Source organism: Acomys russatus, chromosome 31 (assembly GCF_903995435.1).
Source record: "Acomys russatus chromosome 31, mAcoRus1.1, whole genome shotgun sequence".
Taxonomy (NCBI): Eukaryota; Metazoa; Chordata; class Mammalia; order Rodentia; family Muridae; genus Acomys; species Acomys russatus.
The window spans coordinates 1295515-1318249 of record NC_067167.1 but is presented as its reverse complement, the minus strand read 5'-3'; the positions used below and the strand labels follow the sequence as shown (position 1 = coordinate 1318249).

Below are 22735 nucleotides of genomic sequence, written 5' to 3'. Positions count from 1 at the left end.
GGGGGAGACTCAACTTCTCCTGGCAATCCCTCTGCCTCCCAGACACCTCAGACCTGGACACGTGGAAGAGAAGGGGCAGACTGAGAGGGTGACACTGACAGGAACCCTGGCTCTCCTGGCAGGCCTCGGCCAGATGCACCTGCCTTCTGCACTAAGGAATGAGAGCCTGTGCAAGGTCTGGATTTTGGTAGTTACCAAATACAAGACAAAATTTTCCATGTAATCTTGGATTGAGGCAAAGTTTACACCTCAGATTTATAGTAGGTTGTATCTACTTTTCTTTCTTTCTTTCTTTCTTTTCTTTTCTTTTTTTTTTTTTTTTTTTTTTTTTTTTGAGACAGGGTTTCTCTGTGGTCTGTGTGTCTCCCTGTCCTGGAACTCGCTCTGTAGACCAGGCTGGCCTTGAACTCACAGAGATCCACCTGCCTCTGTCTCCCAAGTGCTGGGAGTACAGGCGTGCACCACCACTGTGTGGCACAAATGTATTTTTAAATGAAGAAAAGAACTCAGGGCCAGGCTAGAGGATCACTGTGAGTTCAAGGCCAGCCTGGTCTACAGAGCGAGTTCCAGGACAGTTAGAGCTATTACACAGAGAAACCCTGTCTTGGAAAACCAAAAGAAGAAGGAGGAGGAGGAGGAGAAGAAGAGGAAGAAAAGGAAGATGCTAACTGGGCGGTGGTGGCGCACACCTCTAATCCCAGCACTTGGGAGGCATAGGCTAGAGGATCACTGTGAGTTCAAGGCCAGCCTGGTCTACAGAGCAAGTCCAGGAGAACCAGGGCTACACAGAGAAACCCTGTCTTGGAGAGAGAGAGAGAGGAGAGAGAGAAAGAGGAGAGAGAGAGAGAGAGAGAGAGAGAGAGAGAGAGAGAGAGAGAGAGAGGAGGAGAAAAGAAAAGAAAAGAAAAAGAAATATGCTAAATAACTTGGTGTGGTGGCTCAGTAGCTGTAATTCCAGCACTCCAAAGGCTGAGGCAGGGGGATGGCTTCAAGTTCTGGGCTTCCCTGGAGTACATCGTGAGGTAATGTATCAGGAAAGCAAAGGTGGCAAGTGTGTCACTGCTGGGGACCTTTCTTATAGTGAGTTCTGGCCACCAAAGTGTGGGGACGTGAGTCAGCGAGCCGGCCTGGACAGGATCCAGGGACCCAAGTAAGACATCAATGGCAACAGACTGAGGTCCCGGAGGCAGCGGGACGTTGTTTCTCCTGCATCTCACTCTCACTGCAGGACGGGAATGTCATGCAAGCTGGCACCAGGGTCCTGGCCAGTGGCTAAGGATTGCGGAGCCCAGGCCATGTCCCTGGTGACGGAAGCATGACTCGGAAACGTAAAGAAATTCATTAACAGAAACGCGTACTCAGAGGATTGGAGACGGCTCAGTGGGAATGCTGGCTGCCTATGCAGGCAGGAGGACATGAGTTCAAGTCCCCAGCACGGGGAGAGGGAGGCACGCCGATGCCCAGGAGGACTCGTGGTTGCTGGGCTCAGGAGGAGACACTGTGACACAGATAATCAGGGAAGGCACCAATCTCCATATGCACACATCTGCACACGCAAAACATAACCGCAGCACTTGGGAGGCAGACGCAGGCAGATCTCTGTGAGTTCGAGGCCAGCCTGGTCTACTGAGTGAGTCCAGGACAGCCAAGGCTACACAGAGAAACCCTGTCTTGGGGGGAAAAAATAAAGTTTTCGCCCCCCCCCAAGACAGGGTTTCTCTGTGTAGCCTTGGCTGTCCTGGACTCACTCTGTAGACAAGGCTGGCCTGGAATTCACAGCAATTCTCCAGCCTCTGCCTCCTGAGTGCTGGGATTAAAGGTGCGGGACACCACGGCTTGGTGGGGGTGGGGGGCACTTTTTAAAAGGACTTATGTGAGAGGACTCAGTGGGTGAAGACACTTGCTGCCAAGCCTGACAGCCTGAGTTCGATCCCTGGGACCCAAAGATGGAAGGAGAGACCTGAGTTCCTCAAGTTGTTCTCATCCACATTATGTGAAAGGCTGGGGCGGGGGTTGGGGTGGGGCTGGGGGAGTGGAGGGTTAGGGGGGCGGGGGGTGTCACTGACCAGCACACTCAACGGTATATGCAGCATACAGTGATAAGTATGCAAGCAAGCACGTTAACAAACCTTTATAATAGACAAAATCAAGATACATCTTTAAAGACTAGAGACACTTAGCCCTAAAATGAGCAAACACACATTCCCTCCTGCCCCGTGTTCTGTCTCCTCTAGAACATTCTGCTCCTGAGCAGTGATATGGAAGGCATGGGCAGCATGGGCTGACCCCCAACCATCACGCCTAGCAAAACCCACATCCCTAGTTGCTGCACGCGGCTCTGGGGCCCCGCAGGGGCTTGTGGGGCGCTGTTCCTCTGAGGAGGCTCCCTGCTGGGAGCCTCCCTGCCCTGGGCCAGGGCTCAGTGACACACACAGATGCACACACATGTAAGTGCTCTGCAATTTCCCCCTTTCTTTTCCTAAAGTCAGCCCCCGTCTCAGGCAGGGGCTGCCCTGACACCACAGATTTCATGGTTCTTTCATCACGGCAGCCCGAGGCTGGAAGGAGCCCAGCCCAGCTCACAAAGGCCCCCTAAGCCCTCCACGTCCGTCTCTACGCCCCGGATCCTCCAAGTGGGGGCCCTCTCTCTCTCTCTTCCTATTCACTTCAAAAGTCGCAATCCTATTACAGTGTGGACAGAAAGCAGCCCGCTGGAAGAGGACGGACGCCTTTGCTCTGCTGACCCAGGCAGCGTCCCCCTGGGGGGACAACCCATGAAAAGACCAGGCTGTCTTTTGGCCTCCACGTGTGTGCATGTAGGCACACAGGCAGAAGGAACACACATACCATGTTATTCTACACACACTCTGGGACGTCGCTCCGGAAAGGACAGAATAGGCTAGGATGACGCAGGGGAAGACACCTGGGTAAAAGCCAGGACAGGTCTGAGGTAGGAAGGCCAGGATTCAGGGGTGATAGCACCCTGTGGGGACCCAGAGGTACCCATTAGGGACAAGGGAAGTCCATGTGCTAATTACACAGAGGAGAACCCATAGGCGCTAACACAGCTAGGAAGCCCCCATGTGCTCGTGACAGAGGGGAACCCACATGTGCTAACACAGGGCAGGGAAGTCTAGTGAGCATTACATTGAGAGGGACCCAGGGGTGCTAATTATACTGGAGCCAAGCTGCTAGCACAGAAGGGGAGGCCCACCAAGTGCTAATTACACAGGAGACCCTGAAGTTCCCTTCTGATGGCCCCTCCCCCTTTCTCTCTTCCCCAAATTTATTGAGAGATAAAAAGATAGCTCCCATAGCTGAGAGAGATCTGGAAAACGTGTTTCTGTCAGCCCTGTTGCTAAGAGGAGCATATAGGTGGTGCCAAATAAATGTTGCCCAAATGAACGGATGCCGGGGGAAGTACCCACAGCTTTGGTCTCCCCTCAGGCTGTGACTGCAGAATTGGCTCTTCCATTCCACACTCCCCACTGAACCCAGCCTCAGTTTCCCCATCCACACCGGCTCAGCCACATGGATGTTGGCCCTGCCTGCTGTGCTCAGCAATGGCTGAGCCTCTTCGCCAGGCAAAGGCTGACAAGTAGCGGTCCCCTGGAAGCCCGAGGCCAGCGCTGGCCGCTGGCAGGGCCGCTGTTCCCGAGGCTCCTGAGCCCGGCCACTCTGCCACTGCTGGATCTCCCTCCATTGGCCTCCTCGCTCCACCTAGTGGCCACTGGAGCTTTGGGCCACATGCAGGCCCGGAGAGAGACACCTGCCTGGTCCCACTTTCCTTTGAGACTCTTGCCTGGGAAGCTGGAGGCACTGGCCTATGGGCTCTGTGACCTTTTCCAGGGACAGTCTTCCTCTGTGGCCTTAGTTGCTCTTCTTTGTAAAATGGGTATAAACAAACAGGTAGTTGTGTGGACCCAGCAAGATGAGAGGTCGAAGCCAGGAGGTGGTGGCGCACACCTTTGATTCCAGCATTTGGGAGGCAGAAGCAGGCGGAGCTCTGTGAGTTCGAGGCCAGCCTGGTCTACATAGCCAGTTCTAGGACAGCCAGGGCTATGTAGCTAGAGACACTGTCTCAAAATAAAAAATGTAAAGTTTGAGATTGAGTGACAGCAAGTCTGGCTCTGAGACTGTCCGTCCCCACCTCCTTCCTTCTCCACCCAGGGAAACTGAGGCTTGGAGTAGCAGCTCGGCAATAGCAGAGCTTCCTGCCCCACTGTGTGGAGAAGCAGGAACCCACCTCCCCCTCTGTAAACCTCCAGGGAAGGGTCCGGCTTCAAAGCAGAGACCAGGCCAAATTGAAATTGATCGTGGGGAACAGCTCGGCAGGGTAGAACAGACATGAGCTCACGGGGGAGCACAGGGGCACCAGAGCATGGAACACCGGCCCGCCTGTGGTGCAGGAGCACTTAGTGTATGCGAGGCAGGGGCCGGGTGGGTGGAGGGAGCTGCCGCCGGAGGTCTTGGAGGGCCCAGAGGGCAGGGAGCAGGGTGTCCACTGCAGAAGGGAGGGGACACCCCAACACACACTCACTCACTCCACAGCTCAAGGAAATGATTTCTGTTGTTGTTTTTTAATATAGCATGTATTTATTGTATGCGCATTGGCAGTTTGCCTACATGTATATCTGTGTGAGGGTGTCACAGACAGATGTGAGCTGCCATGTGGGTGCTGGGAATTGAACCCTGGTCCTCTGGAAGGGCAGCCAGTGCCCTTAACCGCTGACCCATATCTCCAGCCCCTTGCTGTTGTTGGGGTTTTTGTTTTGTTTTGTGTGTTTTTTGGGGTTTTGTTGTTGTTGTTTGGTTTGTTGGTTTGTTTGTTTGTTTGCTTTGAGACAGGGTTTCTCTGTGTAGCCCTGGCTGTCCTGAACTCACTTTGTAGACCAGGCTGGCCTGGTATTAAAGGCTTGTGCCACCAGACCGTGGAGGCCGTCCCATCCCCTGAAGCTGCACTAAGGGTTGTGAGCTGCCTGGCAACAACGCTGGAACTGAACCGGAGTCCTCTGCTCTGAAGCGCTGGGTCCTCCCTCCTGCTCTGAGGCCATGGCTTTGGCCAGAGTGGAAAGCCCTTTCTGTATCCTAGGGCAAGCCGTGTGGGTGCGGTCACACAGCTCTCAAACAGCAGCCTCTGTGCTGGACTGCAGCATATGGACCTCAAGCGAGTTTGCCTGTCCTCTGTACCTCAGTTTCCCCGCAGTGGCCTCCGAGCCCTGGTGACCAGGCACGTGGCCAAGGGGCAGCAGCCATGTTCCTCTGGAGACCAGCAGACCCTGACCCGGAAGCCTCCCCTCGGTGCCTGGGCCGAGGGTCGAGCCCCAGATCATCTCCTGGGACCCCTCTTGGGGGACAGCTTCGACTCTGGGATTAGGGGGCCGGGGTCAGGGGTCAACAGCATTTGCCTCGGCTCCATTCAGGCGGTGAGGGGATCGGTTCTCCCTGCCATCACGAATTTCCTGAACAAAAAGCCAAGCCGAGGGAGTGAGGACACTCGGTGCGCGCGCCCCGGGGATGCCTGGGCTCCCTGGGACATTCCCACAGTTTCCTCTCCCAAAGGCTTCTCTGCCCACGTGACCCACATTGCCCCCTCTGAGGACTCAGGATGAGGGACCGAAGGGGCGTCCACTTTACAGGTGGGGAAACCGAGGCAGGGGGCTGCAGGAGGGGCTGGAGCGGGGGGGGGGGGGGGGGGGGCGGGCGCTGCCCAGCGGCCAGGCCCACTGGCAGACCGGGGACCCAGCCGCACAATGCGCCCAGGCTCAGGCGGGAGGTGGCAGCCGTTCCAGCCAGTGGACAAAAGCGGGCAGAGCGGCCCGCGGGGGCGCGTTCCGCTCGTCAGCGTCTGTTCCACTTGAGTCCACCCTGGACAGGCCAGAATAATCCCTCCCTGGGCCACTGCTGGGCCGTGACGACTTGAAGGGGGCTCGGTGGGCCTGATTGACAGCTGGGGGTGGGGAGGTAGGGGAGCCCTGAACCCCCGGACACCCTGAAGTTTCCCTCCACCCCCACCAGGTGCTGGGAATGGCGTTTAGAATCGTGGTGGTGAGGGTAAAGAAACTGAGTCACCGGGCCCATCTGAGACATCCTCCCCTGGGGCCTGGCTGAGTGCTGGCAATCACTCACCCCCTGTTCATTTTCTCTACATCTGGGCTGCAGGTGTCTGGGCCTAGGGCCAGAAGAGAGGCCCCACAAACAGCAAGGAGATACAGGCCTAATCAGCTGGCCTCAGTTTCCCCAGCTGCCTACCCAGCAGCCCCCGAGCATCCCTGGACTACACATGGAGGGCTACCCCTTCCATATCCTTGTGTCCTCAGTGAGGTAGAGACCCCAGGGAGTGGGGTAGGTGACTTCATGGATGGGGGAGAGGAAAGTGTGGGACACAGACCCCCCACCCCCACCCCCGGAGGCTTTGAGGTCGGAGGATTCTGGGAGAAATGCCAGAGCCATTTTAGACATCAAAAGCCCTCCGGCAACCTCGATAGGAGAAAGTGGGGCATGGTAACACACACCTGTCATTTCTGCGCGGAGACAGGGGCATGGCTGTGAGCTTCAGGCTAGCCTGGACTGCAGAGCGAGACCTTGTGTCAACAAACAAGCCAGCGAATGGGGAAAGCTGTAACTCATCCTGCCCCGCAAGGCAAGAGTCTCTGAGTCCACAAACCAGACTTCGGAGGCAGAAGCGGGAGAGAGTTCACGTTCACTCTTCCGTACATAGTGAGTTCGAGGCCAGCCTGGGCTACATAAGACCCTTTCTCAAAACAAACCAACCAAACCAAGCCACAACAAAATAATAAGGTAAAATGAAGAGACCCCCCACACACACACACCAAGCACCCTTGGAAGGCTCCTCCCTCCCGCCACTTCCTGTGAACTCCCCCATCCAGGCTCTGCCCATCCCCCCATGGCTTTGGGAAAAAGGCACCCCTACAGCCACTACTCATCTGCCAGGGTTCCCACGGGGACCCTGGGACACACAGCCATCCCTTTTCAGTTAGCAAACTCAGCACCCAACCTAGCAAGCAGGAAGAGCTTTTACACAGTCACTATCAGGAAAGACCAGGGGTAGCTCCAGGAAATTGGCACACAATGGTGGGCCCGCATGGACACAACTGGGGTGCAGGGACCCTGAGTTCCCTGGGGCCCCCTGCTGCTCTGTAGACTCCTCCTTGCTGGTCTGCATGGGTTTCCTTGAATGCTCCGTGTCCCGGGCTGCCAGACCCACCCCTTGACAAAACTATCTTTATGGAAACCGAGGGAGGGGCCCCGGCAACAGAAACCAGCCCCTGGCTGCCTACACTCTGGGCCTCAGTTTCCCCAGCTATAAAATTCAATGAGAAAAATGGATCTCCGGGGACCGCTCTGCTCAAAGGCCCCCAATGCCCCCCTCCCCTCCGATCTGCTAATCCCCCAGCCAGCCCGCACCTTGGGTTCCCTCCCAATGGCATAATCCCGGGATTGTCCGGGCCATTTGCATTGTACACGGCTTTCAGAAACGATCCGCTGGGCCCCGAGCGGCCCTCTCCGGCGATTAGCTGACTCCTAATTGAAAAATCCCCTCCCGCCCTCCGCCCCTCTCTGTGGGCTCTGGAGCTGAGAGGACCCCGCAGTTGTGTGTGGGCCCCTTGGGGGCATCCTCGGGTCTGTGCAAGCAACCTCTCCTAAGGGCTGCTGACCTGCCTAATGCCCTTTTCCTCGGGGAGAACTTGGGGCCCAGGATCCTGAACTCAGGAATCCCGCTCTCCCTCCAGTTCCTCGGCATCTGTCCCAGGTCCCTGTGGGGACGTGTGTGGGGAGGGTGGCAGTGTTGGGGGGGGCCTGTGAGAGTGGGTTACAGCTCCCTGTCCTCGCCTGCTGTCCCGGTCTTCACTGCCGGGTCCCCAACCAGGCAACTTAATTCTGCCTGTCACCAGGATACGGGCCTGGGTTATTTATCCGGTGTATATATGTATTTTAATTTAAAGATTTGCCAGCCAGCACCAGTGGCTCCCGTGGAGTCTCCTGCTGCCTGCCTCTTCCAAGAGAGAGGAGAAAGAGAGAGAGAGAGAAAGAGAGAGAGGGGCTTTGCTGGCTAGCAGCCCTGTCCTTGGCCCTCCAAGAGAACGGAACACTGGGAAATATGGCCAGCCCCTCCAGCCATGCCCCACTGAGGGCGAGCACTTGAGTCGGAGTCCATCCATAAGTCTCCTTTAGACACCCAGCACGTGTTCTTGGAGGGCAGCTGTGAGGCACAGGACTCCCGGGCCGAGGCCGGGCCGAGGCCTGGCCATGCCACTCAGCTCACAAAAGAATCCTCCTCCGACCATGTCCTCACCACTGTGCTGACAAATAAAACGGGGGTGTTCGACAGGCAGGGACTTGGTCTGGGGTCCAGGGTGGGTGGTAAGGAAGGTGCCGGAAGCCGAGCTTAAGTAGTCCCTCAAGGTACCTTCCCTGCCTGGGTGCTACCAGACATCTGTGTTCCTCAGTTTCCCCTTGTAGCCACACACATCTGCTGGGCCACAGTCCTGTTCCTGCATGACAAATGCCACCAATGTGGCCCCACTGTGTGGGGACCGTCACTGACACAGGACTTGGAGGGGGGATGACAGAGCCAGGGGTGGGACCAACACAGAGAGAAACACAGCCTGCAACCCTGCTAGGAGCACCAGGAGGCTCTTGCTCCAGAGTGTCTGGATTCGCTGCAGATAAGGTCTTCCTCAACTGCAGAGTAGGCCTATCCTGTGATATAGATGGGGAAACTGAGGCCTGGCAGGACAAGCAGCCATCTCTTTCCCCAGGAGAAGAGGCTGAGTCCACGGAGCATGAGGAACTACACATCGCTTAGGGTTTTATTCTGGTTTGGTTTGGTTTGGTTTGGTTTTTCTTTTCTTTTCCTTTTCCTTTTTTTTTTTTTTAAAGATTTATTTATTATTATGTATAAACTGGTTGGTGAGCCACCATGTGGTTGCTGGGAATTGAACTCAGGACCTCTGGAAGCGCAGTCAGTGCTCTTAACCACTGAGCCATCTCTCCAGCTCCTTGGTTTGGTTTTTCAAGACAGGGTTTCTCTGTGTAGCCCTGGCTGTCCTGGAACTCACTTTGTAGATCAGGCTGGCCTCGAACTCACAGAGATCCGCCTGCCTCTGCCTCCCGAGTTCTGGGATTAAAAGAATGCTGGGAGATTCTCTTATGCCCAGGAGTCAAGCCCACTGTGGGAGTGGGACTGGAGTAGAGGCATAGCTTCCTCAATGCAAAGATGGAGAAAGGACAGTGGGTACACGGGGGTGTCCTGGCTTCACCGTACCCCAGAGTCCTCTCTATACAGCCCATGACCCTAGTCCTATCCTATGTGGGGCCCAAGGGAGGCCTCAGTTACTCCCTCTGACCAGGCGGGCGGCGGGGGTCATCTCCTCTGCCCCACCATCCTCCAGTTGGTCACTGCATACAAGGCCAACTGGACATCCCCTCCTGGGCTTCTGAGCCCCCATTTGTCATCTGTGGGCTTAGGATACTCCCTAGGGGACCCAGGTGTGTTCCCTCTCTCTCTCAGACCTGGTCTGTGAGCCAGAAAGAGTTGGGGTGGAGGTGGAGGAGCCTGGGACAGGGACTCTAACCTTATGCAGCCAGAGGGGTCTCAGACCTGCAGAACCCATGGAGCAGCCTGGTTTCCAGCCTGAGTCCTCCCAATACCCCACCACCTGCCGTCCTGGCCTCAAAAAGAAGAGAAACAGCTGCCTAAGTCTTCTGTGGCTGGGATGGGGAGCCCCAGAAACTGTATCCACCCAGGGTTGGGGATGCAGCGCCCCTCCCGCACCTAGCAGAGGCTCAGGAGGTGTCTGACCTCACCCTTCCCAGACCACGCCCATCCTACCCCCCCCCACCTGTTTTTTGTTTTTTTTTTTTTTTTTTTTGGTTTTTCGAGACAGGGTTTCTCTGTGTAGTCTTGGCCATCCTGGACTCACTTTGTAGACCAGGCTGGCCTCGAACTCACAGCGATCCGCCTGCCTCTGCCTCCCGAGTGAGTGCTGGGATTAAAGGCGTGCGCCACCACTCCCGGCCCTCCCCCACCTGTTTTATGTTCCTTCCTTCACAGGTCACTCCCTTCCCACCCCGCCCCCGCCCCACTAGGCCACGCCCCTACCCTTAATGATTTTGATCCAGCCCAACCTGAGACCCACACCCCCTCGAGGGGACATTGAGGATCAGAGGGTTGAGGCCCCAGGTCTGTGGGTGTCCCCACAGCCACACGGGGTGGTTGCCATCTGTCCTGTTTCATGGTTTCCTGGTGGCTCCAGATTGTGTCCAGGTGGCCCCTGTAGCGCCATTCCAGGAACCTGGAAGGCCATCAGACACCAATATGGAGGAGCTCCCCCCCAGCCCCCATGTCTGTACACAGCAGGCGCTTATTGGGTGCACACAAAGAGGCCTCTGACCTTGATAAAATGTTTTATTTATTCATTTAACTTCTTAATTTTTTTTTTTAGTGTAAAGGGTTTTTGGCTGTTGTTTTGTTTTCTTATTCTTTTTTATTTAATTAATTTATTCGGATTACATCTCAATTGTTATCCCCTCACTTGTTATCTTCCTGTTCCCCCCTCCCTCTCTCTTTTACCCTATTCCCCTCCCCTAGGCCTGTGACAGAAGGGGACCTCCTCCCCCACCATATGATCACAGTCTATCAAGTCTCATCTGGGTAGCCTGGTTCCCCTTCCTCTGAGTGCCACCAGGCCTCCCCACCAAGGGGAAGTGGTCAAATATGGGGCACCAGAGTTCACGTCAGTCAGTCCCCGCTCTCCACAAAGCTGTGGAGAATGTGCTGTCCCTTGGCCAGATTGTTTTGTTTTTCAAGACAGGGTTTCTCTGTGTAGCCTTGGCTGTCCTGGACTCGCTTTGTAGACCAGGCTGGCCTCAAACTCACAGCGATCCACCTGCCTCTGCCTCCCGAGTGCTGGGATTAACGGCCTGCACCACCATGGCCCAGATAATTTTTTTTTTTAAATGGGCTCTTGCTATGTAGGCAAGGCTAGCTTCAAGCTCACAATCCCCCTGCCTCAGCCTTCCTAGTGCAACTGTATTTGACTCTCCTTTTCCTTTCTTTTTGATCATGCAGCTTCACCTACATAAATATGTACAGCGTTTATTCATTCATCCAGTCAATGGACACTGATTGAGTGCCCACTGTGGACCAAGAGCATTCCTGGCGGCAGAGACAAGGAGGAATTAAGACAGCCCTGGACGCTAACCTTCAGGGCAGAGGGTCTAAGGATGAAAGGCCCAGACAAAGGAGAATTGTTATATAAAAGAAAAGAATCCGCGCTGGGCGTGGCACGCTGCTGTTCCCCCTAGCACTCTGGCGATGAAAGCAGGAGGATCCGGAGTTCAAGGTCATCCTGGGCTACATAGCAAGGACAGCCTGGGGTACTTGAGACCTTGTCTCACACAGACACACAAAGAAGAGGGACGGAAAGAAAGAAAGAAAGAAAGAAAGAAACAAAAGGAAAAGAAAAAAAGCAAGAAAGAAAGAAAAGAAAGGGAAAAAGAAAAAGAAAAGAAAAGAAAAAGAAAGAAGAAAAGAAAGAAGAAAAGGAAAGAAGAAGACAAGAAAGAAATAGAAAGGAGGGCGTGGCTTCTGCTTGAGGCCCGGGGGTCTAGGAGAGGGGTGGACGTCGCCTTCTGATGCTGAGACGTGGGATAGCTGAGGGGCCAGAGCCATCACCAGGGTCCTGGGGGACCTGGAGCCTTGCGGTCCCCCGCCGCCACCCCCTGTCCACGCGGCTACCGAGGCGGCAGTAAAGGGCTGCGGGAGAGAGATTGCTTCTCTGCGGAAGCTTCAGGTGCAAAAGACAAAGACGCAGGACCAGCATACCGATGCCGCCGCGGCTCCGCTGGGTGGGGTGCAGGGGTGCGGGGGATGCAGGGGTGCATGGTGGGGACGGTGCCCGGGAGGGGGGAGCTGAAGGGCAAGGTAGGCCAAAGTCCGTGAGTCCCCGGCCTCAGACACCAGCACCTGCCCCGGGCTCCCCGCGCGGGGTCGGTCCTACATGCGCGTGGCCGCAGGGGGCTTTGGCGGTGCCTGGATTTGGGCTCTTTCCCCGCCGAGCCCCGTCTCTCCTCGCCATCTCCAGGGTCTCACACTGTAGCCCAGGCTGGCCCTGGCCCGTGTGGCCGGCGCGGGGTTTGCGGTGTGGAAGCCGCTCTGAGGCTCTGGCTCATGCCCGGTGCGGCGGGGCCTCCTCCGGGCCAGCCCGCCGTCGGTCGGTCCGCCTTCCTGGGCCGCGCGGAGCGGCGGACACAAGGCCCTTTGTGCGGCCCCGCGGCCTCATTAGGAGGCGGCCCCCGTTGCAGGGCCCGGAGCGTCGCCGCCTCCGCTGATTGTGCGCGAGCGCTGCGGGTGACACACGCAGGCAGGCGAGCAGCGACCCGCCGTCGGGTACCCCCGAGTGGGTCTCCGCTGAGGAACCCCAGGAGTCCAGTGGGCGGGGGGTGGGGGGAAACTGAGTCACAGAAAGGCTCGCTCACCGTGTGCTCGCGTGTGGGAGTCCGCGTGCAAAAGGTCAGAGGGCGACCTCGGGTGTCTGTCCTTTGTTTGCCGGCGTGCACCACTGCTGGCCTGGGCTGCCTCAGCCGCCTCCGCCCCTCAGGGGCCACCAAGGTGCCGGTGACAGACCCGGCTTTGCCTTACCTGCAGACCCCCTCGCCCCCCAGTACCCTGAGAGCAGCCAGGGAGCAGCCAGGCCTGAACCCCAACCAAGGGACTCCTCACAACCTCCCAACTCTGTCCAAAATCTAACACACAGAGAGTCCCACACCTTACAGTTTGTCCATTTTATTATAAAAAAATACAGACTTCAAAGCTGATAGTGATGAGGGGGCCGGGCCACCCATCCCCTGCCCCTATAAAAGGCCCCAGCCACCCCTCTCCGTGGCGGCCATCCACAATATATATATTTATTTAGAATATTATAAAACACAGAGTGAGGAAAGGTGGGTAGAAATCCGAAATTCGTATAAACGTGTTGTGTGGCCAGCTTCACTCGGTCCTTTGCTCTTTCTGTATTTTTGGTAGGTAGCTCCCCTTCCTTTTCAGTCCCATCCCGTTCCCCCCCTCTTTTTTTTTCCTTTTTTCTTTTTCTTACAAACATTACTAGGTCACATGATCAAGGGGGAGGGCTCCAACGGACAAAAAAAAATTGAGTTTATTGCAAAGTGTTGCTTCTATCCTAAAAAGTCCACCCCCACTCCCCCCACCAAAATAAAAGTCCCCTTGAATTGAAGGTCTGGAAAAAAAAGTGTTTTAAAAAGAATTTCCATTCTGTCCTTAAGAATACATTAAAATAACTCACAGTATACACTTGCTGGTTTCTATATACAGAAATAAAAAACGTCTTCCCAGGCCTGGAGATGGTTGTGCCTGGTTGGGGGGGGGAGGGGAGGGGGTGGACGAGGTGGATCACAAGGGCTGAAGGGTTTTCTGAGATGATGAGGGGGTGGCGCCCGACAGTGGCTAGAAAAGGGGGGCGGTGAGGCCCCCAGAACCCCAGCGAGGGGCTGGCACCATGCACCGTTTCTGGCTCAGGCTTGCCTGACCGGAGGAACCTGAGGCAAGTCCAGGGTGGGCTCCATCTGGGACCCAAATAACAGGACACAGAAGAAGGAAATGGTTGGTGATCCCTGTGTCTACGCCTCACAGGAGGCCAGAGATGGCTCCACCTCGCCCCTCTGGCTTGTTCCTGTCCCAGCGTCACCAGCAGTAGCAGGGAATAAATTAAATTAAAAGAAAAACCGTAAGTCTTTCTGACTGAAATGAGACAACATTGAGTGGCCCGTGGTGGGCTCCCTGGCAGCCCTGGAGCAAGTGGCTCAGCCTCGGGGACCCCCAGGTCGCCTCCTGGGGACGGGTGGAGGACAGCCTCCTCCGGCAAGACAGCACCATGAAAGAGAAGCAGCAAGGATTTTGTCTCGGAGGTGGCCGTGGTGGGTCAGAGGGCCATGGTCAAGAGGTCCCGGTGGGGCTGATGTCATCCAACCTGACTGACACTAGGAGCCCAGGAGGGTCCACAGCACAGGGACGGTGGTGAGGAAGAGGCGGCAGCCTGCCAGGCCGCTGCAGGAGCTGTTACTGGTAAAGATGGGCTCAGGGGACTCGTACAGGGTCTCATCTGTGGGGACACAGGGCAACAGGGCTGTCAGCCAGCAGGCTTGGGGCATGACAGGATTCCCCAAGCCCCGGCTGTGTGGAGCGCTCATGGGGTGAGAGGCTGAGTGAGGGGACAAGGGTCCTTACCAAGCCCCTAAAAGACACTTACTGGTTGGACGCACGAAAACTTTCAGCCGCAGGCAGGGCCGGTCCACGAGGTTGGGGGGTGTGGCAGCTGGAAAAAAAGGCAACATCCCGAGGGGGGGCTGTATGCTCCCTTCTCCACACTGCTGGCCTAACCCCCAAACCCATAAAACTCCTAGGCATGCGTCAAAACCCCCAGACACAATGCCCTATGTTTCTCCAGGAATTGCTTTGATGTGTCCTCCATCCAAGCCTGATTCCAAGGGCTGAGTTAGATCTCTCGGCCCAACCAGCTTCAAGCCAGGGCAGGACAGGGGTGAGATTTATGTATTTGCTTACTTAGTTATTGATTTGAGACAGGGATCTCTTTATGCATCCCTGGCTGTCCTAGAACTCTATGTGGTGGCGCACACCTTTAATCCCAGCACTCGGGAGGCAGAGGCAGGCGGATGTTTGAGAGTTCAAGGCCAGCCTGGTCTACAAAGTGAGTCCAGGACAGCCAGGGCTACACAGAGAGACCCTGTCTCAAAAGAAAAGAAAGAAAGAAAGAAACTCAGAGAGATCCCCCTGCCTCTGCCTCCCAAGTGCTGGGATTAAAGGAATGAGCCACCACAGTCAACCTAGGGTGACATTTTAAGCAAAATAAAAATAAAACAAAGAGCTGAGGAGGTGGCTCAGCAGAAGCAGCCATCAGCTCTGGGGCCGGAAGTTCAGATCCCAGCAGGCACCGGAGAAGCTGGCAGCCCATGCAATCATGATCAGAGAGCTGAGGAGGCAGAGGCAGGGGGATGACTGGGGCTCACTCCAGGTTCAGTGAGATACCCTGAAAACAACAGCCTCTGATTCCAGCTGCCAGGTGAGTGTTGGGAGTTCAAGGTCGAGGCCACAGGATAGTGGCTCCTTGGCAGCTGGGACTGGAGACCTGCAGCCCAGGGGATACCACCTCATGGCCTGTTGGCCACCCTCACCCGCCCCCCACCCCATGCTGGGACTGGAAGATTAAAAAGCGGGTAATAAAAACAACAATCATCGCGGAGCCAAAAGGAATTGTTAAAATCATTGTCTTTCCAGAGATTCCTATCCTGCCAAAAAATTTTTTTTCTTTCATTTTTCTCCTCATATTCCGGGATTTCATTTTAAACACCTTCTGCCTTTCCCCACCAGATTCTTCTTCCTTGAATTAAAAGGAGGAAGAGGAGGAAGGAACTGGACTTTGGGAGGTTTAATTTGAAAGCTGGGTGGTGGTACAGGATCGCCTACAACCCAGGGGGCTTCCGAGACCCCGTTGCTCAGTGGGCTTTCCTGAGAGACACTCAGAAATGTGGATCCCCCATCTCACCCTGGGACACGGAGTGGACAAGAGCCAGGAAGAGGCAGTTTCCTCCATTTTCTAAGGGGGTTAGCCTTGGCTACTCACAGATATAGTAGTACTCGTGGCCGGGCCGGAACTCGAAGCCCAAGGAAAAGGGGGTGAAGAGCTGAAATTTCTCTGAGAACTTGAGGGGCCCCCCGGGTGCTGCGGGCCGGTTGCATTCCCAGCGCTTGAAGCCTCGCTGCCGGTGGTCACAGGACGCGTGGCCCTCGCCGTTCACCATGTACAGGATGTACCGCTCCATGCGCTCGGCGGGGGGCAGCGGCGCCCCGTAGTGCGGGCAGTAGATGTCCAGGTAGTCATTGATGCTCACTTCCACCGTGTAGCCGCCGCTGTCATCACCCACAGCGCCCACTTGAAACCTGCCGGGGAAGGCTGTCAGCGGTCAGTGTGAGGCAGGCCTGATGTGGCTCCCTACCCCACCATCCCTGCCAGGCACCGTGCCTCAGTTTCCCAGCAAGGAGGCAGAGCTCAGAGGACACCGCACCCCACCCTTGGCCTCCCACGGGGGTCCAACCATCTTGGAGGCAGTTGGGGTTCAAGGCAATTTTCCTTGCTGTGTGACTCCGGAGTGTCTTGCCTTCTCTGCGCTGCGTGTGTGTGTGTGTGTGTGTGTGTGTGTGTGTGTGTGTGTGTGTGTGTGTGTTTGACAGAATCTCTTGAAACCCAGGCTGGCTTTGAACTCCAAGTAGCCGAGGTTGACCTTGAACCACTCATCCTCCTGCCTTTGGGGATGACACAAGAGCAGGGCAGGATCTCGCTCGGAGGGGAGGGGGGGGTGTCCTGGGCTTACGGCCAGGCCACTGCAGCCCCCGCACCCCAGTCCTCCCTTCAGCCTCAGCCTGCTGTCCCCCAGCCTGCTATCCTCGTGGGGGACAGGCCTGACCCAGCCTCCTCTTAGAGGACGGAGGTCGGCCTGCGGGTTGGACTGCAGTTCCCTCACCATCTCCGCCTCAGGCTATGGCAGCAGGAACCCTCAGATCTCTCAGAGTGTCCCCGGGGTCCCTGTCATGTAAACGCAGGCCGAGGGGGGCAGAGAGAGGCCTGTGAGAACCTTTATTAGCATATAAAAGCCTGGTAGCTGGGAGTGGGAGGGGGCTGCCTGAGGCTTCTTTACCTCCCAGGACAGCCGGGGAAACTGAGGCCTGGCGCCCTGCAAAGGGCACGGGAGGTTCCTGGTGCACAGCCCATAAGGTGTGAGTGCGGGCAAGCAGGGTGCTGACTGGACTGTGGCTCAGCCATGGGCTAGTCAGATCCCTTCAGGCCTGGGGGGAGGGGAGGGTGCATCCCCAGCCGCGACAACATGTAAGGGACAGCACAGCGCACCCTGACCAGTTCCAAGAGGATGTGTCCCCGGCCTGCCAGCTCAGCCACATCCTGTCCTCGAGTGTGCTGTGTGGTCACCATTGCAGGCATGTGAGGCTGACCTGTGTCCCCCACCCCAGCTGGGGAGGCTGACGGTGAGCAGCTGGCTCACACCGCAGCACATGCCTTGCGTGGGCGCTGGGATCGAACTTGGGTCCTTATGCTTGTCAGGTACGCATTTTACCCACTGAGCGGTCTCCCCAGACTCAGCCCTGTGCTGTGTGTGCGTGAGTGCCTGCATATCTGCAGAGGTCATCCTCCTGTTTCTACTCATAGGTAGACGGAGCCACACCCAGCTTCTTACTGGGCACTGGGGATTTGAACTTGGTTCTTCATGCTTGCACAGCAAGCCCTCTTACCCTCTCACCTGTCCCCCTGCCTCCCAGCATTTCAAAAGTCATCCATGCTCCTTCCTAGCTCAGACGGACAGAATTCCAGATACTGGGGTTCCGTAGACCACGGCAAAGATCTACCAGGCTCACAGTATCCCCAAATCCACACCCAGCTTTTCTGAATATACATCAGACCCCCAAACCCGGAGGCACAATGCTGTTCATCTTTTCTTGGCGTCTCAACAGAGCCCACGACCTCCAGGCCGGGATTTCTTGGGCCATGTGTCTCCTGCCCAGCCAATTCCACAGTGCTGCCTCCACCTCAGGATGCCACCCCCTACGCACACGTACACACGCACACATGCACACACACATACATGCACACGCACACACAGATTGCACCATTATCCACAGCTGTTTTCTGTAACTGTGGCCAACCCAGACCCTGTATACAGTGGTGCTCAATCCATGCTTGCTGTTTGAACAAGAGAATTTCATAAGAAGCCAAGGGTTGGAGCCTTTGGGATTACCAGGGACTAGTTCCAAGTGAAGCGAGGAGCCGCGGCACCCCGACTCCACCCGACAGTGGCGGATTTCTTTGGCTCTGAAATCGCAGCAGCCTGGCTGTGTTGGTATTCCTGGTTCCAAGTAGGTGGGTGATCCAGGAGCCAGTACCCCACCGTTGCCAGTAAGGATGTTGGAGAAGGTGGGGGACCCACCCCTAAAACAACCTCCGTGGAAGCCAGACAAAGCCTGAGCCCTCCCTTTGCTTGATGCCTCAGAGAAGCCAGAAGATGGAGATAAATTCTCACTAAGGGGTTAGTGACTGCCTTCAGAATTCTTGTCTTGGTCTCTGGGCTCCACTCTTTGATGCCATCCTATCCCACAATCTTGCCGTTTTCTCTTCCTGGGACCCAGGAGGGCTGACGAGAGTTGCACAGGGTCCCAAAGCCCAGGAGGGAGCATGCTCGGCCAGTGTTCCACACAAGGAGAGATTTGTTTGTTTGTTTGGTTTTAGTTTTGGTTGTTCGAGACAGGGTTTTTCTGTGTAGCCCTGGCTGTCCTGGACTCACTCTGTAGACCTGGCTGGCCTCGAACTCACAGAGATCCACTTGCCTCTGCCTCCCGAGTGCTGGGATTGAAGTCATGCATCACCACGCCCAGCAACAAGGATCGATTTTATTAGCCATACTGGGCGATGCCAGACCGTGTGTCTTGCGCATCGGGGACATGACGGAGGGACCCATGAGGTACCCTGCTGACCCTCAAGGACAGGGTGCTGGGTGCTGGAGGCCAGTGACAGCTCATGTGTGGCCTGTAAGAGAGACTTCAGGTCATGTCCAAATGAGGACAAGAAATAGGGGTATGAGGGGTGGGCTTGGGTCTCATGTAGCCCAGGCTAGCCTCTAATTCACCATGGCTGAGGATGACCCTGAACTCCTGATCCTCCAGCCTCCACTTCCCCAGCATCAGTATGACAGGTCTTCGCCACCTTGCCTGTTTTATGTGGTGCTGGGACTAGGGGTGGCGAGCCCAGGGCTTCCTGCAGACTGTGAGTGCTCTTCTCACTGAGTCCAGCCCTGGGCCTTCCGATCCATCTATTATCCATCTGTCTGTCTGTCTTTCTCTTGAAGCAGGGTCTCGTGTAGCTCAGGCTGACCTGGAACTTACACCAATCCTCCTGCCTCAGCATCCTGCCCAGTAGGCAGATGGGCCCTTCTGCCTCTCCCACTACCAAAGGCTTATCATCTTGTCCCTGGGAGTGGTCTCAGTTTCCCTCTGAACACGTTGATCGTCTTTCATTCATCCGGTCCACACAGGCTCTCAGCAGTGCCCCCACTCCCCAGAGGTCTGCCAACCACCAAGTCCTCAGAACCCAAATCTTCCGGCCCTTGCCTGGCACTCCGAGCACCCCTAATCTTGAAGACAGTCTATTGCCAAACACAAAGACAAGCACGTGGCCAGGCACTGGCACGAGACCGGCAGAGGCAGAGAAGGAGCTGGGTGTTTTGATGGGTGACGACATTACTGCCCACATGGGGGTCACCTGCCAGGAGATCACCACGTTGCCCTACTCCCAGAGCCTGGCCCGGCTCAGTAATGGCTCCCAGGCGAGTGACACCCGGATACAACGGGCATCTCATATGATGTCTGCTTTGGATCCTCATGACCTGTCTGTGGAGGAGAGTGGACACTGGTGAGGCCACTTCTGTAGATGGCCTTGTGGCTGCCGGGCCACACTGTGGGCCCCAGGGCCGCAGAGATGGCTCCAATCCAGCCCTTGGCACACACAGCACACAGCCATGAACACACATGGATACGGCTCACGCCCTGACATAGACTTGCACATGCGTGTCACATGCAGCTCTGCATGTGCACCCTGCTACTTTCTCTAATCTGTGCACATGCTCTCTTGCACACGAGCATGCTCGCACGCACGCGTGCACACACACACACATACCAGCTTGGGCCACTGTGTCACGTACACTCTGCGGCAGCCAGCTCCATGCAGACTCATAGCCCGGGTCCCCCGGAGTTGTGGATGACACCATGTAGCCGCAGGCCGCTGCAGACTCCATGAACACAGCGCATGAGCTGCGGCCCAAACCCACACGAGCCGCAGCTAGGCCACAGAACAGCTGGGCAGTCAGTGCCGGGGGTGGGGGTGTCCCGGTCGGCCCTGGTGAGCAGGAGAGAACTGGGAATACGTCTAGAGACCCCCCCAGAGAACAGGGCAGGGTGCCCGGCAGGGTGGGCTGGTCAGACAGACCTGGATAGAGGTTTTCAGGGGTGTCTGGGCAAATGGCTGCAGGGCTCCGTCCATATGGCCCGTTGCGGGTGTCTGCCCTTCTCTGCAGAGCTACTGCCATGGGAAACCTTCACATAAGCAGGTGTGGCTGGCCAGGTGTGTATGTGTCCCCTCTGACATGGACACGGGTGAGTCTGGAACAAGTCCACCCTTCCCCGACTCGTGTGTGACCCACACTCAGTGGGCCCCATCATATTGTTCCTGTTTCATTTCATCATCTGCTTCACACCAGGCTGGGATGGCCGACCCTGCCCAGCACCCCACACTGCACCCCCATACTAGATCCTGTTGGATACCAGCCTGAAGACCTCCCTGTATCACCTACCCATGAGCACCCACTAAATCTTAAGGCACCCCCCACACACAGCAGCCGAGACCTCTTGTCAATGACAAGGCTCAATCACACCCGGAGACGGCCTTCTGGGGCATGGTGGTCATTTGTCCTCAGGTCCCATTGTGGGGTACCCAGCAGGGTCACCCACAGAAAGGGACCCAAGGAAGCGACAGGGACCCCAGGAGACACACACACACACATACACACATACACACACACACACACACCTATAGGGATTGGCTCTGCTACCCGCCTGGCCGGCCGGCCTCCCAGACAGCCTGTCCCAACACAGCAACAGGAGGTGGCCAGGCTGAGCTGGTCCCCGATGGTGGCAGGGGATACCTCCTTCCCTCCCAACCCAGGGTTCCAGCCTGAAGTTCTGGGTCCCCACTGCAAGGGAGGACACTCCGGGCGGCCATGACCCTTTCCCTTCTTCCCCACTTTCCCTCCATCCTGTGTTCTCTCAGACAAAGGACAGGCCACGCTGGGGACAGAGACTCCGCAAGCTAAAAACCAGAAAACTTAGGCCGTGGAAGCGCAGCTCGCCAGGTTCCCTTCTCGGCCACTGGGTCTTAATGAAACCCACATGTGACCAGCAGAGCGGCGGGCTGGTGGGCGGGTGGGCGCAGGGGTGGGGTGGGGAGACCCACTGAAAGGTGGTCCCCTGCCAGGTCGCTGAAAGGCCCTGGGGTCCCTCGGCCCAAGGGGACCTGACCCCATAGCTCTGCCTGGGTGGCATGGGACACTCAGACAGCTCCCCCCACCGCCGCCCCACGGAGACACTGATGGCCCGTGTCTCACAGCTTGCCTCAAAGACCAGCGTTTATGCAACTTTCTCTGGTGGGTGAGGAAGGCGATTTGGCTGGTGCAGCTGGCTTGGTTCCCCACTGGCCAGCCTGGGACACATGGGGACTCTCCACCTAGACAGCTCCTAAGTCTCGGAAACCCCAAAGCAGTCTCCCAGGGAACCCTCCGGCGTGCACCCACCCCTGAGACCCTTCAATGACCCAGAAGGTTCCATGCCGCTCAGAAGGTGGTCAGTGGCCATCAAACTTTTCTCACTCAGCTTGGACCAGTGTCTTCTGCTGTGTCCCTTAACTGTACCCAGAGCCTAGCAGGGTCCGACCCACAGGGTGCAGCGGGACAGGAAGGGTACCTCTGCTGGATGTGGCAGGCTGGGCCCTCGGCCTGCCAGGGTCTCCAGCCCCAGCTCCAGTTCTCTGGCCATGACCTTGAGGCAGCCCCTCCTCGCTCCCTTCCTGCACCTCAGTTTCCCCAGTAGCTAAAAGGAAGGTGGAAAACGATTTGCTTGGGTTGCACCCCTCAAACTGACCTCCACTTTTTCCCAGTGCCTGGGATCCCCTCTGTCCCTCTAAAGTGTCTGGGGGATTGGAGCACCCCTTGGAGTGAACGCTGGGGTACGGAAGGGATGTTGCAACTTCCCCCAAGTTCATCTGGCGACCCACAGACAGGATGCTTCGAACCTTCCCCAAAAGAGCCATGTCCGGGGACTCTCCGGGTTGTAAGGGAGGTCCCCAGGGATCTCTGCCAAATCATCAGCCCTCCAGGGTGCTTCCTCCTCCAAGAGGCCAGGGGTTCAAGGGTGTCCCCCGTGCAAGTCCAGCGAAGGAACTCCAGCGTCTGAGGGTGCGCAGGGCTTCCCCCAAAGTCCAGGAGCCCTGGAGGGAATACTAGGCACCCCTGAACTTCATGGGTAGGTCCGTGCGCTGCAATCCCCAGGGCTAGGGCCTCCTGGGGACCCCGAGGGTCCTCCCCCGCAGAGCTCACCTGGGGTTGCTGCGGTTCCAGTAGACTGCGTAGCGGTCAGCGTTGGCGCGGGCCGGGTCCTCGTTGCGCGCACGCAGCGGCAGCAGCAGCAGCAGCAGCGGCAGCAGCGGGCGCTGCGCGGGCGCCATGGCCCCGGTGCTGCCGCCGCGCTCGCTCGCTGGCTCTCCGGCCGCCGCCTGGTCCCGCCGTCTCCGCCTCCGCCTCCGCCGCCGAGCGGGCGGAGCGCCGCGCGCTTGGAGATCCCGCCGCCCCGCCTCTGCGCGCGGCCCCCGCTGGAGACCGCGGGCGCCGAGAAACCAGGCGGCGGCGGCGGTGGCCGCGGCGCGGGACAGAGGCTGGGGCCGTGCACTGTGCAAGGAGCTCTCCCGGGTTCCCCGGGCGCGGGGGCTCCCCTCGCCTTTGTCCCCGCTGGAGTGTCTTGGAGGGTCGCGGGCGCCCCCTCCCGCCGCGCCCCGGACCCTCCAAGCCT

General features: G+C 57.1%; 1 protein-coding gene across 1 annotated transcript; it reads right to left on the bottom strand.

The window, feature by feature from the left end:
• Positions 1–13533: 13533 nt before the first annotated feature.
• Positions 13534–22394, bottom strand: Efna2 (ephrin A2). The gene is made up of 4 exons (XM_051173024.1): positions 22267–22394; positions 15684–16000; positions 14292–14357; positions 13534–14144 (listed from the first exon to the last, which is right to left on the bottom strand). Exons 1-4 carry the CDS (start codon positions 22392–22394, stop codon positions 14023–14025), a joined length of 633 nt encoding a protein of 210 aa, XP_051028981.1. The 3' UTR covers positions 13534–14022.
• Positions 22395–22735: the final 341 nt, after the last annotated feature.

Coding starts and splice junctions, on each gene's coding strand:
- Efna2 (XM_051173024.1), bottom strand. CDS start 22,394: ATGGCGCCCGCGCAGCGCCCGCTGCTGCCGCTGCTGCTGCTGCTGCTG. Junction 16,001..22,266: donor TGGAACCGCAGCAACCCCAG/GTGAGCTCTGCG, acceptor CTTCCCCGGCAG/GTTTCAAGTGGGCGCTGTGG. Junction 14,358..15,683: donor CCACGAGTACTACTATATCT/GTGAGTAGCCAA, acceptor CTTTTTTTCCAG/CTGCCACACCCCCCAACCTC.